Source organism: Lagopus muta, chromosome 1 (genome assembly GCF_023343835.1).
Source record: "Lagopus muta isolate bLagMut1 chromosome 1, bLagMut1 primary, whole genome shotgun sequence".
Taxonomy (NCBI): domain Eukaryota; kingdom Metazoa; phylum Chordata; class Aves; order Galliformes; family Phasianidae; genus Lagopus; species Lagopus muta.
The window spans coordinates 12,708,975-12,726,711 of NC_064433.1; the positions used below are offsets into that span (position 1 = coordinate 12,708,975).

A 17,737-nucleotide genomic window follows, 5' to 3' on the forward strand; every position below is an offset into this window, starting at 1 on the left:
CCTCCTCCTGCCGGCAGCGGGCGGCCGTGGGCGCGGCTGGGATTCGTAGTCCACCCCCCGCCGTCCCGAGCCGCTCGCACTCCCGCCGCGGCCTACACGTCCCGGCGTGCCGCGGGGCGGGCGGTGTCCGCGGCCTCAGGCGCCTCAGGGGTTCCCGGCGGCCTCGGCCGGGAGCGGGAGGCGGCTGTCAGTGGCAGAGCCTTCGGGAGCTTTGGGGACGTCAGGGCCAAGCGCTCACCGCTCTGCTGACGTTCCTGTTTTTTTTTTCTTTTTTTTTTAATTTTATTTTACTTCACTTTTGTTTTTTTTAAAACCTACCTCATCCTCCTCGCTCCCCGCTCCGCCGGCAGCGGGAAATGGCGGGCTGAGCCCTCACAGCAGGTGCGGGACGGCGCCCGCGCGTGTGGGAGCAGTAGGGTCCGGGTGCGGGTGCCGGAAGGGGTTTCCTTCAGGGTTTATTTTTGTTTTCCAGAGTTGTTTTGAAAAATGCAGGCAGCAGTGTTAGAATCGTGCAATCGTTAAGGTTGGAAAAGACCTCTAAGATCACCTGGTCCAACCATCAGCCCATCGCCCCGTGCCCACTAACCCGTGTCCGTCAGTGCCGCATCTCCACTCTCCTGAGCAGGCTGAGCACGGTGACTCCACCCCCTCCCTGGGTAGCCTGTGCCAGTGCCTCACCACTCTTTCTGAGAAGAAATTTTTCCTAATACCCAATCTAACCTCCCTTGGTGTAACCTGAGGCCATTACCTCTCATTTTATTGCTGTTATGCAGGAACAGTTATTCTGACCACCCTCCCCCCTCACCACAACCTCCTTACAGGCAGTTGGAGAGAGCCATAAGGTCTTTTTCTCTGATCTTCTTTTCCAGACTGAACCATCCTTTCCCTCACCAGACCTGTGCTCCAGGACCTACACAGCCTTATTGCCTTTCTCTTGACATGCACTAGAGCCTTGATGTCTTTCTTGTAGTGAGGGTCCCAAAACTGAATACAGCACTCAAGGTGTGGTCTCACCAGTACCGAGTACAGAGGAGCAGTCACCTCCCCAACCCTGCTGACCGCACTACTTATACAAGCCAAGATGCCATTGGTCTTCTTGGCCACTTGGGTACACTGCTGGCTCATGTTCAGCCAGCTGTCAATTAACACCCCCAGATCCTTTTCCTTCATGCAGCTTTCCAGCCACTCTGCCCCAATCCTGGAGCCATACTTGGAGTTCTGTCCTTTTAGAAGTTTACTACATACATTAGGCATCAGGCACAGACATGTGCCAGTAATGCAAATGAATGCAACAGAAAAAAGGTCTGAAGTGTTTCCTGTTGATCGAACACTTCAACACTTACAGACACACTTCTTTTTTTCATATTTAAGGTGCAGATTTTTGCTGCCCCTGTCTGAGGAATGCACCTCTCCAGACAGATCTCAGCAGTCTGGGTGACTGGATGTGACTTTGTATTCATTTCAGTTTGTAGAGGATTCATAGCTATTCAGTACCTGAAGAAGGCCTACAAGAAAATTGGAGAGGGACTTTTTGTACAGGCGTGTAGCAACAGGATGAGGGGGAATGGCTTTAAACTGGAAGAGGGCAGATTTAGACTAGATATTAGGAAAAAAAATATTCACTGTGAGGGTGGTGAGACACTGGAACAGTTTGCCCAGAAAGGGGTAGCTGCCCCCTCCCTGGAAGCACTGAAGGCCAGGCTGGATGGGGCTGTGAGCAACCTGGTCTAGAGGGAGGTGTCCCTGCCTACAGCAGGGGGTTGGAACCTACATGATCTTAAAAATCCCTTCCAACCCAAACTAGTCTGTGATTCTATGATTGCCTTGTGAATAAGCAGGAATAGTAGTGAGATGTCCACACTGATTGCAGCCTTTAGCTCTTGATTTATAAATGCATTACAACACACAGATATACATCTCTCTGTTACACAAGAGAAAATGTTTTCACCCCTCTCCGATTCTTTGAGACTTGTTTTTCTACCTTGAGATGGAAGATGGTAAAAGTTTGAAAGTTCTTACACACTGACACCATGACAAAAAATGTAGAAACAAGTGTCTACTGGAATGTAGTATTTCGAGAACCCTAAAATGATTCCCTCTCAAATTAGATGGGTTTTTTGTTGTTGATGATGTTGTTTTTTGTAGCTTGAAATTATAAATTATTTCAAAATGAAGCACAGTTCTTTCAGTTTTCTCAAAGTGGAAAATTTCAAGGTCTGAACACTTCAAAAGCTGCTTTTTAAGTGAGAGGTTTGTTATAAGCAGTCTTCTCCCCAAGAGAGTGTAGCAAAAAGACATTTTGAAGGAAAAAAAAATCAGAGTAATAGAAATGCACCACATCCAACAAACTTCATTTAGGGTGGTGCTGGATGCTGGGGATACAGAACTGGGGTAAATAGAGGTACTTCAGGAAAGATACCTTTGTGATGCAGTTTTACTTATCCAAAAGTTTGCCTTTTTTTGTACTGGGACATCAGTAGAATGTGTAAGAGCAGAGGTGCAGTGAGCTTAGGGAAGTGTGACATCACCTTTGACATACTGAAGTTCTGAACTGCTTTATTACCAATAAAGCACGCACTGCAGTAACACACTACAGATAGAGCTGTAGAATTGGAGTTAGTACAGAATAAATATTGCACAAAGAAGAGGGAAAGTAGAAAACTTAAACAGGGAAATAGCAGTGTAAAAATTTTCCTGCTGGAAAATCCACAAGAGTATAAATCATTTTAAACCTTAATAATTCACAGCGAGATTTATATGAAACTCATTGTGTCAATAGCTGTATTTAAGTACATGAAATGAAGCTGGTTTTAATTTCTTGTGTGCGTTTCAGCGTGACCCAAGGGAATGTTAATAGTTCCTTTTGTTGCTTCTTTCCAGCACTGTCTGGCAAACTGGTAAGAGATGCTTCAATGCTGAAGTGCTGAACGTAGGAGAAACAACATGAAAAGTAGATGTTTGGTCAAAGCAGGAGATGGTTCAACTTCATAAGGCAGAACAAGACTCGTGCACTTGGTTGTGGAGCCTCATGAGCATCCTAGGACAGGTCAAACTAGTAAAGTGGAGGTGGACATATACAGATTGAAATAAAGCATGTTAAGATTGATGGGGATTTTCCTGATTTCAGTGGCAGTTGGCTTGGTTCTCCAAGCACTTCTGTTAATTAGTGACTATCTGTGTCCTGTACAGATACATTACTCATGTCAGGCTTTATCATTGCGTGTTATGGCAGGTATCCTAGAGGAGGCTTGAACATGAGTACATTTCCCTCTTCACCATGAAAACTTCCTGGAAAGTGTAGAAGTGCAAATGCTTTAAAATGTCCTCTGAGAAGGACTGGATTTTAAACAAAGCTGTGTGCCTGTTAGTTTGTATGGAGTGATGGATACAAATCAGATGAGTGGCTTTGCATGTGCTGTTTCTAGACAGTTGGAGCAATGTGTCAGCAGAAGGGTGTCAGTGCATAAGGAAAGGAGGACCTGGGGCTACCAGCCAGCTCATGCTGTCAGCAGCAGCCTAACATAGAAGCACCCACTAAATCACTCATTCTGCCCAGTGCCTTTGGCCCAGAAGCAATCAGGAAAGAAGCCATGCCCTTATGCAAGAATTTCTTTGCCACAAAGTCTTTGACAAATCTCCTCTGAATGGTACAAAGCACAAACCCTATACTCCCTCTATTTTTTTTTCCCTTTCCACTAAAGAGGCTTTATCAACTTGTTTTCTTTCAAAATAAATACAAATTCAGACTATTAATCCAGCAGTTACTGATGCCCTCCTGGATAGAACTCCTGCACTTTTGGAATGCTGTTTTTACTGGGCACTTGCTTGTTGGGTACTGGCTCAAACTCTTCCCATCAGCCTCCAGGACAACGAGCCATGCCTACATTCTTAGGGCAACTGCCAGATCAGTCCCTTACCAGTTTAATTTGGCCTTGAGACTTCCTCAGCAGCTCAGGCTTGAGGTCACTGCTTTATAGAATCATAGAATGGCTTGAATTGGAAGGGATTTTTAAGATCATGTAGTTGCAACCCCCTGCTGTAGGCAGGGACACCTCCCTCTAGACCTCTGGCCTTCAGTGCTTTCAGGGAGGGGGCAGCCACATCTTTCTGGACAACCTGTTCCAGTGTCTCATCACACTCACAGTGAATAATTTTTTCCTAATATCTAGTCTAAATCTGCCCTCTTCCAGTTTAAAGCCATTTCTCCTTGTCCTATTACTACCTGCCCATACAAAAAGTCCTTCCCCAGCTTTTCTGTAGGCCCCCTTCAAGTACTGGAAGGCCACTATAAAGACCCCCAGACCATTCTCTTCTCCAGGCTGAAGAGCCCCAGCTGTCTCAGCCTGTCCTTGCAGGGGAGGTGCTCCAGCCCTCTGATCATCTTCGTGGCCCTCCTCTGTACCTGCTGCAACAGCTCCATGTCCTTCTTGTGTTGGGGCCCCAGAACTGGATGCCGTGCTCCAGATGGGTTCTCATGAGAGCAGAGTAGAAGGGCAGAATCACCTCCCTCAACTTGCTGGTCGTGTTTCTCTTGATGCAAGCCCTTGTTGAGCTCATACCTGGTTAAGCCTTGTGGTTCCAGAGCTGAACTAAATAGGATTTGTCTGCCAGATGCTGTAGTTTGCAGCCCTTTGGATGGCTGCTGGTGGCTGGCAGTGTGGTTGCTGCTGAGCATCCTGCAGTAGAGCCTCATGCAGATCCTGCTTGCCCACTGATGAATAAATACTGAGATAGTGCTGGGGCAGCAAGTTACCCAGTGGCAGTTTGCTCTGACGGGTTAGCAACTGAATGAAACAGAACCATGTTTATAGCTACTCTTGTGTTTTTTCCCATGTGTTTTCTTTTCTAGACTAAACAAACTCTCTACTTGGAAGGTTGCAGTCCTATGGGTCTTGTTTTTACCACTGTAAACTGAAATCTCTTCAGTTTGTTTACATCTATATTTAAGTGAAGGGCTCAGCAGCCGATAACTGCTGTCTACTATAGCAGCACTGACAGCGGCATGTATGTTTTCTGTGTTTTAGCATAAATGCTTCTACTGATACAATGCAAAGTGACATTTTTTGATATACTGTATGCTGTTGATTCTCTTCCCTTGGTTTTGCTGTCAAGCCAGGTATTTACTCGGTGTGCAGGTACCTCATTTCCTCTTTGACATCATATTGTCCTTTATTGTATTTGGTTTGTTTTTTCATTTCAAACCGTTTCTCTAAATTGTTCTGTTCACGCAAAGCCTGATTCAGTCCTTCAAAAAACTTGTGCATCACTCTTTCCTTATGGCTGAGGTAATGTCACCAGCTTTGAATGAAGCAAGTTCAAGAGAAGACTATTTAGAGGCAAAATTATGATAACTTTGGTTTTCCATTGTTCCAGGAACACCAGCAGGCAAGAAAGTCATTCTTCTATATTTTTATTTCATCTCTCTTACATTTTCCTTATTCTCCTGGAATACAGGATGATGTGCTGTTGGGGAAATAGGAAAGACCATAAGGCATCCTGAAGGTGTCAGTGTTCATAGTTACACATGGCAAAGTTTTATATCAGTAGATAAGCTTGTCAGTACATTTTATAGCACTGTCACTGGTTTATTGCCATTGATTATGTGATGTGTCACCCTTGCTATTTCGCAAGCTCTTTAACATCAGATGATTCATTACTTTCAGTCACATGGGAGGAAAAATAAAATAGTGCATATACTGAATACACCGCATGCGCATGCTGCTGTGTGTGCTGTAGGAATGGAAGGAAATTAAGGACGAACTTCATGGAATTTGGAAAGGACAAACAACAAAATCACTTTGAAATCTGCCAGTGGGGATGATTTTCTTGAGATAAGCATGTCTATAGTTTATAGTCAGCTCTAGTGAGATGCGCTGAGGGATCCCTCTGTGGTCATGGTTGCAAGGACTATTCAAGAGAAATAAATACAATTGTGAAAATCAGCTTCTCTGGCGATGCTGGCCTCTTGTCTGCAAAGTGAACTCAGGCTGTTTGCCTCAGTGTATCAATCTTGCTGCCTGTAAAATAAATGAATTCCTTACCCTAGCAACACAGTAGCAGCACATGAATTTAGTTTGACATATTACTCATGGCATACTAGGACAAATAAGATTATCTTAAAAAATATGATTGTTTATTAATATCTCGCCTTTTTGTTTGTTTAATGGGTGAAACTTTCTATTACAATATTTTAAAATCTCTTGCACAAACATTAAGATACTATGTCCTTTAATAAAATCACCTATTTCTTCCTGTTCTTTTTCTGAATAGATCCTTGTTTCAAGTCCTGAAAGCACACATGAGCTGGGCTCTTGCAGCAAGTTTCCTGTTTTGACAAAGGCTGGTTGCATAATTTTGACCAAGCCAAAGTTTTGACTTGTTGGTCACTGAATGACCTGCTTTTTTTCCCTGTACTTCTCAGGTTCTAATGACCAAAAAACTCGAAAGTTAAACACATTTTATGTATCTGGCATAGATTTATAACAAATGCTGTACTCGTTCAAACCAGTATAGTGCCAAAACCAGTGGCCAGAAGCAGATATGCAAGAAGATTTAAGGGCATAACATGTGTATGATATTTTGCTTTGATATTTGCCCATTCCATACCTGCCCTGCCATCATTAGGTCAGATTTCTTGAATGTGTTGTGGTTTGCTTACTTAGTAACGTGCATGGATTTCTCTTCCAAGTACTTGTTAGTCTCCTCTTGTATCTCAGAAAACATTTCATAACTACAACACAATTAATCAAGGCCTGCCATGTATGTAATCTCTAATACTGTGTGAAGAAACAGTGGCTTCTATCTCTTTTGAACCAGGCCCTTTTTGTGCTGTGTGGTACTCAGAGCTTGGAAACACCGATTTGCACCTCAGACTTGTGCCATATTTTCATCCTGAATGGTAGTATGCTTGGACAAAGCTGTGAGGTGTAAACTGATGCTGTTGGTGCACGACACCTCTGTGTTGGGTTTGAAGATAAAGAAAAGTCAGTGCGTATATTGGTTCATGGTCCCATTTCATTCCTTGCACTGGGACAAGTTCCAGCGAGCCTGGGAAGATCTCTGTGTTTGCCTCTGCAGACACTGCTGTTTTCAAAGTGATGTCATGTACTAAGTATATATTTTAAAAAATACCATCAGTATTTGTATTGCAGTCTAGATAGCTAGTAAAAGAATTTGGTTTATGATTTCTTGGAAAGCCTACACGGCTCGACAAGTCTAACATCAGAGTTGTTTGTTGACATTATTTTTATTGAAGCATGGATCTTTAGCTTGGTTCACCATAAAGTGAAGCATTTTATTTATGATAATAGACAGTTTAGGGCTATAGGGGCATTATAACGTTGCTGGTGTAAATACAACCTTATCAGAAGATACAAACATGACCCGCAAGAGAAACAAACACCTAAGAGAACACAATGAAACGTTCACTGTTTACAAATCACTTCATTACTACAGACACCAAATGGCAGTTACTGTAAGTAAATCAGTTGCAGAGAACTGACTACATTTAGAGAAGGAAAGGGAACTTCTGTTTGGGGCTTCATCCACAACTGCTTAGTAGAAAAAGGTTTCATGTCAAGCATTCTTTTTTTATCCACAAAACAATGCTAACCAACAGACATATAAAAGAATAGGACTGAAAGATATCAACGTCTTTACAACTACTTTTGCAATTATCTTCTTGATTAGGTACTTTGATTTTTTAATACACTTTGTCAGAAGGTAAATAGCCCAAAAGTCAGCAGCAAAAATATTACAACAACAAAACAAGTAAATACAGTGCCAATGTGTCATTTTGTAGAATACAAAGAGGACAAACAATGATAACTTAATCATATAAAATGACACAGAGCTGAAATACAGTGCACTTAAATACCTATGTGACAAAAAATGTTAAATTCTGTACTTAGTATGTACGTTCTTAAACATAAAATCTGAAAAGTCTTTGTGCTTAAACTTTTTTTCCTGTTAAACAGAATTAGTTGCTTACTTCCAATACTGCCACTGTAACTGATATTACAACAGATCACAATTTTCACAGACACGTCAACATTAAAACATTTACCTATGAGAAAATAAGTCACTTCTCATTAGTTCACAGTGCGAAAAAGTGGTGTACACTCCGTCTTGAGAAAGGCTTTCAGTTATTCATCAAGCCAGTTGCAGAAAAGTCCTGAAACCAGATGCAGTGCTAGGTTCAAAGAATGGAAAGCAACACATCACATGTTGGGAGGAAAAAATAAATTTCTCATTTCTTCATGGATATCGTCTAAGTGACCTTCGTCTTCTGTTGTAGAAATGCCTGAGCCCATGTTGCCGTGAAAAATTCATCATGTAATTTTGTTTGCGAGTGCTGTTAAAATCAAAGGGCGAGGGGAGGAAGAGAAGAATGTCAGTTTGTTATTGGTACTTAAATTGCTTCTGGAGCAATGAGCTAGTGGGACAGATTCTTCTTGTTTCTTGCATAATTTTTGAAGCGTGTAAAGTAGTGTAAAGCACACCCTTGGTACAACAAGGTACAAGGCAATCGAGAATCTGTCCCACTTTGCTTTTTATTTACTGTTCATTATCTTGAGGAAAGGTTAAGAGCTTTCAGCTAATTAAAGCTTGAGCTGTCTGGGGCCATATTCACTAAAGCTACATGCACTTCATACCCTCTCAATACAGCGTGTTTCTCTATTGCAGTCTTATACTCCAGTCACCTTCTGTCTCAGAACATTGGTTGCTGTATCTTGAGAACAGAGGAAAAGCTTTACTTTGTTATCTTCCACCTTTACCACAGAGAAAATGAAGTATAATGCTTTTATGCAGATTTTATATTTCCCTCCCCTGTACTCCTCGTCTCAAATTGGAAAAAGATCTGGGAAGTCTGCATCATTACATGGGAAGAAACCAGGCAGGAGACTGCATCCTGACTGAAGGAGAGACGCGTTTGTGTGGAGAAGAATCATCTCATCTTGTTTAGGTTTCTGCTTCTACTGAGGGAAGAAAGAGCCATGAGAGGGCAGCAGCGCACAAGACTGCTCAGCCTGGGGTTCGGTGCCTGAACCCTAACTAATGCCAAAGGGCTGGATCCTACCTTCAGGTAGGTTGGCATCTGTGAGTTTTCCCAGTCCGTAAAGAGTAAATGCACATGCTGTAACTGGTTACACATTCAAGTGCATGAGCTTATTTTTAGTGAATATGGCCCTTAGGAAAAAGAAATAATTGCATGCTTTGCAAAATAAGTATGGTCCTCCAAAGGCAAAGATACCTTATGCTTTGTACCATGACAATGTCATCTACAAAAACATGTGTAACAAAATTATACCCTTTTCAACAGCTAATCTAGAATCTCAATGATAAAATTAAATAAAAGCAGTTGTGTCAAAATGTAGAATGTAAGCCGCCCATAAATTGCAAGCTGTCTCCCAGCTAGTTTGAAAATTTCTTCATCCAATTTTATGGAAAAATGAAACTTTTTTTTTTTTTTTTTTTCCCCTGGAATGTACATACAAGAATGAAACAAGCCCAGCTCCGGATGACAGTGGATGCATCCAACACAACTTTTTGCACTCTTGTTTAAGTTAGTGCTCTAGAGCATTTGAGTTTGACTTGCCCTTGAATTTCACATGAATTTTTCAATTGAAAAGTTCTGTGCTAATTTGTAAGTTATGTGTGAGAGAGTGACAGTGGTCAGTTTGTATGCTTTTAACGCTACTTGGTAGCTTAAGTGCAAAGAAGCACCAAAGGCCAGCGTTTATTCTAATCATACTCTGTGCAGCATCACCCTCAGTGCGCTCAGTGGCCCGCACCAACCCCAGCTGGCCTTGCTGCGGGCACGTGGCACAGAACGGAGCCCGGCGACGTGTCTGGCTGAAACATTTTCCCCTTTTGGAACTAGTTAAATTCAGGGCTGAGCGCGGCCGTGAGATCCTCAGCGTGGTCGCAAAACCCCTCGAGCAGCCCGGCACAAGGAGTTGCTGTCCTTGGTCCTGGCCCCACGTGATACCCTGCTGCCTTTCACTGCTCTCATTCAGCTGCAGCTCAACAGAGGTTTTCACCATTTTGGACGCTTCTAGGTATGCCTGGCCTATATTTCACTTGCAGCGCCTAACCATTTTGTAACTGACACGCATGTTGTGATGAGGACATTTAAAACTATGAACAAACACAAAAATGACAAAAAAGAAAAGGAAAAGAAATACACGAGAAAAGGAATAATGGGTTATCTACGATTTAAAAGTGATTGTTTTTTAATGTATATTCAGTCTGCTTTAGTTATTGTATGAGATGATCAAGATGTTACAAACAAAGAAAATATACATTCCTCATCTTGCATGGAACACCACAGCATTGCAATGTGTGAGAAACAAGAAAAATCTAAACTCCCAAGAACTAAATGCTTTGGGTTTTTTGCTTGTACTGGCGTGGTTCAAACTTGTTCTTTTCAAAGGCTGAGGTAGGCTTCTCAACTGCTGGACTGGATGCTACATACATAAAAACTTCATGTCTGCTATAGAAAGCAGCATGGTTTTCACTCTTGTTAGAGATAAATTGGTGTATCCTATACAATACAGTACAGTATCGTATTGTAGGTGTAGGCTGATATTCACAAAATAAGTCTATATTAATTTCTCTCTATATTAATTTCTATATATATTCTCTGAATTAATTTTACTGGTAGAAGAAAAAGCACTGGATTACAGAGACTTGTAGCACAGTTTATGAGGAGGAGCCATTGGCTCTTTAGCAGATCATTCTGTCTACTGGATATTTTCTAGAGCATTGTCTGAACTAAAGCCTGCAATTTAAAATTTGTGAAAATAGGAGATAGCCAAATTCAGTTAAAAAATACAAAAATACAGTTAAAAATTAATTTATCTAACGTCACTTATTTTTTCACGTTTTTCTCATTTTTCATGTTTTTCTTTTTGATCGACAGGGCATGGTAGGAACCAAACAGAAGCAAAAATATTTGGATAACAAAGCCAAATCTGAAAGGAAAACTGTAAAGGCATGGTCTCAGGGCTACAGTTCTGTTGAAATTTGTGGCAGAATTACAAATTATTCATTAGGAGAGTCAAAAGAAAAGCGATGTGATTATTGGCTCTAGTGAGATCAAGACTTGAACCCCAGCTCAGTCATGGTGTTGGCTACTATTATCTAACTGTGGCAGCACACAGCAGCATAGCTACAAGTAACAAGAACTACCAGGCGCCATCTTACTGTGTGTCTGAGAGACATGGGTGCCCAGGCACCAGACAGATTCACTGACGTATGACACCTGGCCAAGGCTTCTGCTCTGTAGCCATTAATTAGAGAAAAAAGTGGGAATTCCCCCTTGGAGCTGAGAGGTTGCCCATGCGATAGGATGGGGGCCCTCCATTTGTACAGCTTATTGTGCTGCAGCTCCAGTAAAACTGCCATTGTCCAGCGGTGAGATGCTGAAAACCTTTGGCTAACGTTAGCTACCCCTGATACTCCCTGGGGCAGAGCTGCAGGATCAGGGCCCTAGAGAGCTGTGGCACATCTCAGAGAACACAAAGGATTTTCCATGGACCCATCACCCACAAAACTTTGTCAAAGTACTGTAGCTGTAGCAGCAAGTTATATTGCATATCGATTCAGGGAAAGTACTTACCTTATTCTAGTGTAAAACCAATGACAGCAAACAATGAAATACAACACAAGTTAGAAAATGCCTTTCAATGCATGCAGCACTGTGATTAGTCATAAAACCCTGATGAGGTTTAGAGGCAATATAGGATTTTTCATCTCTTTTGAAAATAAAAATTGAACAAATTATTTCCTGATATTTCAAATCAATGCTTACATTTTTATTTTCTATAAAATTCAGCATGCACTTTTTAGAAACATAATAAAAATGTCATAAGAGCACAGACTGCATCAGATTAAATTTGGCATAAATGTTGTGAATATTCAGATAATTACCTAATGTTTTAGTATTTCTGTTCTCTGTTATGACTATGTTTGTACTTTAATTTCAATGCAATTTTCAAATAATTGCTTTTTATTAAAAAATAAAGTAGATGAAAATGCTTTTCCACATAAACACTCTTTGCTAGAGCTGGGATATATAATTTGTATTTTAATGTTGCAAAATAAGGATAAGCATCCTTTGCACCAAATACAACTGAGTTCCTCACTAAATCATTTGTGCCAAAAGTGTGAGAATATCTTGACAATGAAGAGCATGGAGTGATGGCCATGGAGGGATTCGTTCTGTTTCCCAACAATTAACCATAATAAAGTAGGGTGTGTAATATTACTTGCATTCATTGCACAGCTCCAATTCCCATGGATTACATCATGAGTTTTGGGGTACAAAGAAAGCAACACCAGACCATTAGTATTCAGTTTATCATTGTTCTTTTATTCTCAATATCTTTTATCAGAATTCAGATTTGAAGAAGTCAATAAAGGCCTTCCCTATATACAAAGAAATGGCAGTTCAAGTGCACATGCAAAGAAGGGAGTGGTATCTGTGCAGCAGACAGGCTGTGAGCTCTCCTTCGAGAGAGGAACAAGGTGCAGATGAAATGCAGAGTTGGAAATGGGCTGTTCTTAGGGCAGAAGTGCAGGGACACAAAAAAACACTCTGAAGTCTGGAGTAAACTACATTTCTTTTATCCTAAGAAGAGCCACAGTCATGGAGTCACGTGAAGGTTGTGCCCAAAGCTTTCTTTACAGCTGCAGAGAAAAAATGTGGCACTAAAAAGGAATTATCAGCACTAGCTCTAAAGGGACCTCTTGCTAACTAATATCTTCTTCCATCACATGATACATATCAACCGTTATTAAAATAAGTTGGCCAATGGTTAGTTGGCAAGATCAATTTCATGTACCCCATATTCAAAGCAGGTACTGTGTTGGAAAGAGGTGCTCAATGTGAGCACTATTTGCAGCTGCAGTACAGCATTAAAAATACTGCTTTTCAATGAGCGATTCAAACAATTAGTTAAAAAGTGGGGTGATTCTAAGGAACGTACAAAAGCACTCATCCATTTTCTTATCATCGCTATCTATTTTGCATGGACAAATCACCTGCAGGCTATTTTTCCCCCCAGCAAAAAAAGGAAGCAAATAGATTGCTTTCTGAAAATGTGTTTGCTGTTAAGAGGAGGAAGTTCCTTGATTCAGAAATCAATTAGACTGAACAGTGCTGTGACACTGGCTGTGTATCACCTGTGGGCTGCATCTGTGCTACAGCGTGGCAGCGGGGCTCATGACAGAATTAATTTCAAATCTCTGCATAGCTAAGAAGAGGTGAGGCATGTAAAAAGGTATCATATAGTTGTCCCTGGGTGGACAGTCTCTGGGGAGGACTGTAAGGAGGAGCACAGATATTCCTCACATCAACTGGGGAATAAAATCACGAAAAGCCTGGGTAGTACTACAAGCCTACTGACCCGCTCTACCTGCAGCAGGTGCTTTCCTTACTTGCCTTCCTACTCCAGCCCATAGTCTGCCCAAGGTGAGCACAGCTAACTTGCCCTTGGGCTGAGGGAAAGCTGGCAGAGCTCTGCACACTGCTGGGTCTGCAGACAGCCAAGCCAAAGAGGTACAGGGAATACGGGAGAATGTTTGTGATTCTTCCACTACTCTCTGGGCTGACGAGATGAGTTGTATGGAAAACAAGAGATTTCCCTGTGGCCAAAACCACACCTCCAGTTACAGGTCAGCTTCTTGCTGTAATGCCACACAGGTGTCTGCTGTGGTGACATGGGTTCATAGAGCACAAACAAGCATGAAACCCACACCATCTGTGAGCAGACCTCACACGGGGCCAAAGAGGATAATCTAGATGGTGGCCAGAGGGGTGCATGTGCGTGTACATCAGCTGGAGTCCCTCAGGTGGGTGGAGGTGTGGAAAGGTTATGAGGGGACAGAGAGCAGGCTGTGTAGGAAATAGAGCACCAACACCTCCCAGAGCCAGGGGTGTTCCTGCCCTTCTGAGTCAAGGTCACATGGCCAGCAGAGGTAATTTCCAGTTTGAGAACTACAGAAGTTTCTTAAAGTATCTGTTTTTAGAAAGATAAGCCAGGCAGAAACTTACTGACTCCCTATAAAATCAATGGAAAATTACATTATGACATCACCCTGTTAAATGATTTTAGTCCAGGCCATGCCTCTCTGCTGTAGGTGAAGAGGAGAACACACTGCCTCCTGTCTAGATGGAGAGCTGACTCAGTGAGTCAGCATGTTTGCCCCAGGGCTGGTGGAGTTTCTGTGCCTGGGGTGACATTTCCAGCACCTTCATTTCTAAACCTTTATTGTTGTTTTTTGGTGGGTTTTTTTTGGTGTTATGTTTTTTTTTTTTTTTTCCTCCCCAATTCCTTTCCAGTTTAAATTGAATGGGGAAAAGCACAAGAGAGCAGGCAAGGAAGACTGATGTGTCCAGAAAACAGAAAAACGCTGACATGTTGGTTCTACTCACAGCACTCACAGCATCTTATTTTGTATTTTAGGTACCTTCAGGCCCTCATACTACCAATGGGGAGAGGCAGAGAGACTGGCAGTGGCAAAGCATCTGATGCTTGGAAGCTCAAGCTGCCTCTGATGAGTTTTTCTAAGATGATTCTTCTTCCTTGTCCACTTTTTTCTATTTCTCACAACCATTGAAAATCCAGAGATTAAGGCCCACACTGATCATTGGAAAGTGAAGCAATACTAAGAATTAAAGCTAAGTCCTATCATTGTGATTCAGGACATGTCTCAACACAGCTGGTAGCCCTGGTGTGTACAAGATCAGCTAGAGCTAGAGCTAACAGACAGAATTCCATTCTATCATAAAACAAATCTTATGATTGAATTGTCACAACTCAGTTTGTCTGTTTTGTTTATAACCTGGCAATTTCATCATCAAAGTTCTTCAGAATTTAGCCCAAAATTCCTTATTATAAATCTATCACACTCCTACTTGTGCTTCCCAGGTTAATGGGTAATATTAGTCTCTACTTTTTCCCCACGATTATTCTCTTTTTATTTTAATTGCAAGGCAGAAAGAAATTGAAATATTTCATAACCAGCAGTGCTCTTATCTACGGTCTCTTGAACACTGTGAACCTCCTGCAGGTTTATGATTTTTCCTGTCTTAAATGGTGCAGCATCCTACAGCCACTGATTAACTAAGGCAGGAATCACATCCATCCCTTTGTTCCTTCAAGCTTTAAGCTTAATGTTATGGAAGCAGCGCCCAGCAGGGTGTAAAAGCAGCAGAGCGTGTGCAGTTACTCAGTGTTGGGACCAGTTTGGCTTGGGGTTGATATGAGTGCCATGCAAGCTGGTGCTGCTTGGTGGAAAGAAGTACAGGGCAAACTAGCAATCAGATAATCCACTTTTCTACTATTACAAAATGTTACTTGCAGTTTCTCTGCTAATTCAGATTTAAAGACAAAAACCTTATAATTACACATTCTGGATGCTATTCAAGCCTGATGTGTCATTGTTGGTTTGTAAATTATTCAATAAAAGGAACGTTTGAACCTATCTATGGAGCAGGCACGCCTCTCTCTGCCAACCACTGTCAGCGATGAGTTCCCGCCAGTGAAGCCACTAGCATTTCACTTCTACTGGAACTAAATTGTTAGAGAAAAAGCAGGTCATCTCTTCGTGACGTAACACAGGAAAATGGGTTAGCTGCGAGCGGAACCCATCTTAATAGTGGGAGAACCAGGAGGGTGAAGACACTTGGTAAAATCTTGACAAGGGGATGAATATAGCTCGGACCATAGGAACCTGATATAGTGAACCCTGTTTCTGAACAGTATCCTTCTTACTAAAAAAGGAAATGAATAAGGCATTAGTTGCTAATGCAAATTTTTCAGAGGCACAACAACATTACTCTGTGCAAAGAGCAATACAGCAGACTCTTGTATCTTTGAAAGGATATAAATCAGCCTTGCATGGCAGCACACTATTGAACAGAAATATCCTTTTTTTTATGCTCCAGCACAATATATCTCACAGTCATTGCTACACTACAGGAACACACAAACACTTGGTGGTGATAAAGCCCCGCTTTCCCTCCTGTGTTTTTCCACGAGGCACAACACCTACCCCTGCTGTGCCACATATTTCATTGCCATCTTAGCTGCTGCTGGTTGCAGTCAGGGCAAAGCATTAGCAAAGACTGATTCTCAAAGGTCTCCCTGGACCAAAGTGATTCTTACTGAGCTTAACACTTGTGCCATGCTGGAGGTATTTCTGAGATGGGGTGGGATGGGGTGAAGCTGATACTCACAGGACGACTTCTACGTGGTCCAAAGCCCACTGATCATGACCTGTTCCGTTGTGACGGGGCTGCCACCAGCGCAGTAAGACTCCTTTCATTCGTGCCTCCCTGTCGTCACAAACACAAGAGCCTGTGAGAGCTCCAGACTACAAAGGCTTACACTTCTCTGTCTCCCCCCAAGAGGTGCTGAGAGCAAAGACAAAGCATTATTTGTACATCCCTAAACACCAACAGCCTGTAGGCACAAAATATTCAATGGTGAACAATTGCACGCTCAAAAGGAAGAATTAAGCATACTTTCTTCTTATCCTTTAAAAGCATATTATGCTTTTTCCCAAGTATTTAATAAGCACTCTCCTTTCTTTCTTAATCAGCCTTCTGCTTAAACTTCCTTCTTTGCTTACCCTCTCATCAACCTTATTTTTCTTGCAGTGATGCAAAAATAGGGTCTTTCCTACCATAAATGTATCTTGTGCATTTAGACGTAATGAAATGTGACTGGGTACTCACAGGGGAACATTATAAGACACTCTTTGGGCTTGTATAAAGTCCTTTGGCTGATGCTGTGCAATTACTTGCCATGTAATTCCATTATTTACACTGTATTGGAGAAGCACTGCCTTGTCTACAGTGTTAGGATCACTTAGATTGGTATTGCAGCTGTCTGTTTGCGAAATGCTTCCAATTTGCAAAACGAACATGATTTTGCTGTAAAACAGAGAGAAAAGGGATTGTCAATATGCAAAAAAGTATCCAGACAAGAACAATTGTACTTCCAGGTATATTGCAGTTATTAAAAATTTCAGGATTCTCAAGAATCATTTCTTTTAATATGTAAAATAACTTTTCTCACATCTAAAGCACAGCTCCTCTTTCAAAGTAATAATTTGCTGTGTACAGCATATTTCCATATATTTGAAGACAATAGATCCAATTTTACAATGTACCTGCAGTCAAATGAGGTATACAAATAGAACACGCAAGTGAATGTATGAAATGCTAAAAAGGGCAAATAAAAGTTGAACAAAGTACTGAAAGGATTTCAAATGTTCTACCTAGGCATTCAAATAAGAAACAAGGAGTCTGATTTATATCTGGCCTATTTGCTGATTCACTCTGCTTCTAATAATTCTTTAGACAGTTAAAGACAAAACCAGTCCAGAAAGCTGTCACTCTGTTAAGGGTCAGCACAGGCTGGTTACATTTGTTTTTCTGTGGCTAAAGAGATTTAACAGAAGAAAAAGATACTCATTTTCATTTCCAGGTGAATGTAATTTTATTTGACAACTGAAACAGGAAAATGAGTCCATAATTACTGATAGCATCTTCACTCATGACTGCCATTGGAGGCACATGCAAACGTGGCATTTGTTTTATCAGATCAGGCACTGGTCCAGGCAGTCTGGTATCCAGTCTTTGCCAATGGCTTCATCGTCAGTTCTGGCTTACAAGGCAGCTCTCAGTTGGACATGATGAAAACAGCTGACCTTTTCATTTGAC

General features: G+C 41.6%; 1 protein-coding gene across 2 annotated transcripts in view; it reads right to left on the reverse strand.

Moving 5' to 3' along the window:
• Positions 1 to 7,153: 7,153 nt before the first annotated feature.
• The window catches only part of RELN (reelin), a 268,188-nt gene continuing 257,604 nt past the window's right edge, over positions 7,154 to 17,737 (reverse strand). Inside the window, exons 62-65 of one of the 2 annotated variants that reach the window (XM_048942412.1) lie at positions 16,748 to 16,945; positions 16,247 to 16,345; positions 11,624 to 11,759; positions 7,154 to 8,353 (exon numbers count right to left, since the gene is read on the reverse strand). In XM_048942412.1, coding sequence (XP_048798369.1) covers positions 11,630 to 11,759; positions 16,247 to 16,345; positions 16,748 to 16,945 — 427 coding nt within the window. In that variant the 3' untranslated portion in view covers positions 7,154 to 8,353; positions 11,624 to 11,629. The remainder of the gene's footprint in view (positions 8,354 to 11,623; positions 11,760 to 16,246; positions 16,346 to 16,747; positions 16,946 to 17,737) is intronic. The other variant, XM_048942422.1, reaches the window with a different exon arrangement.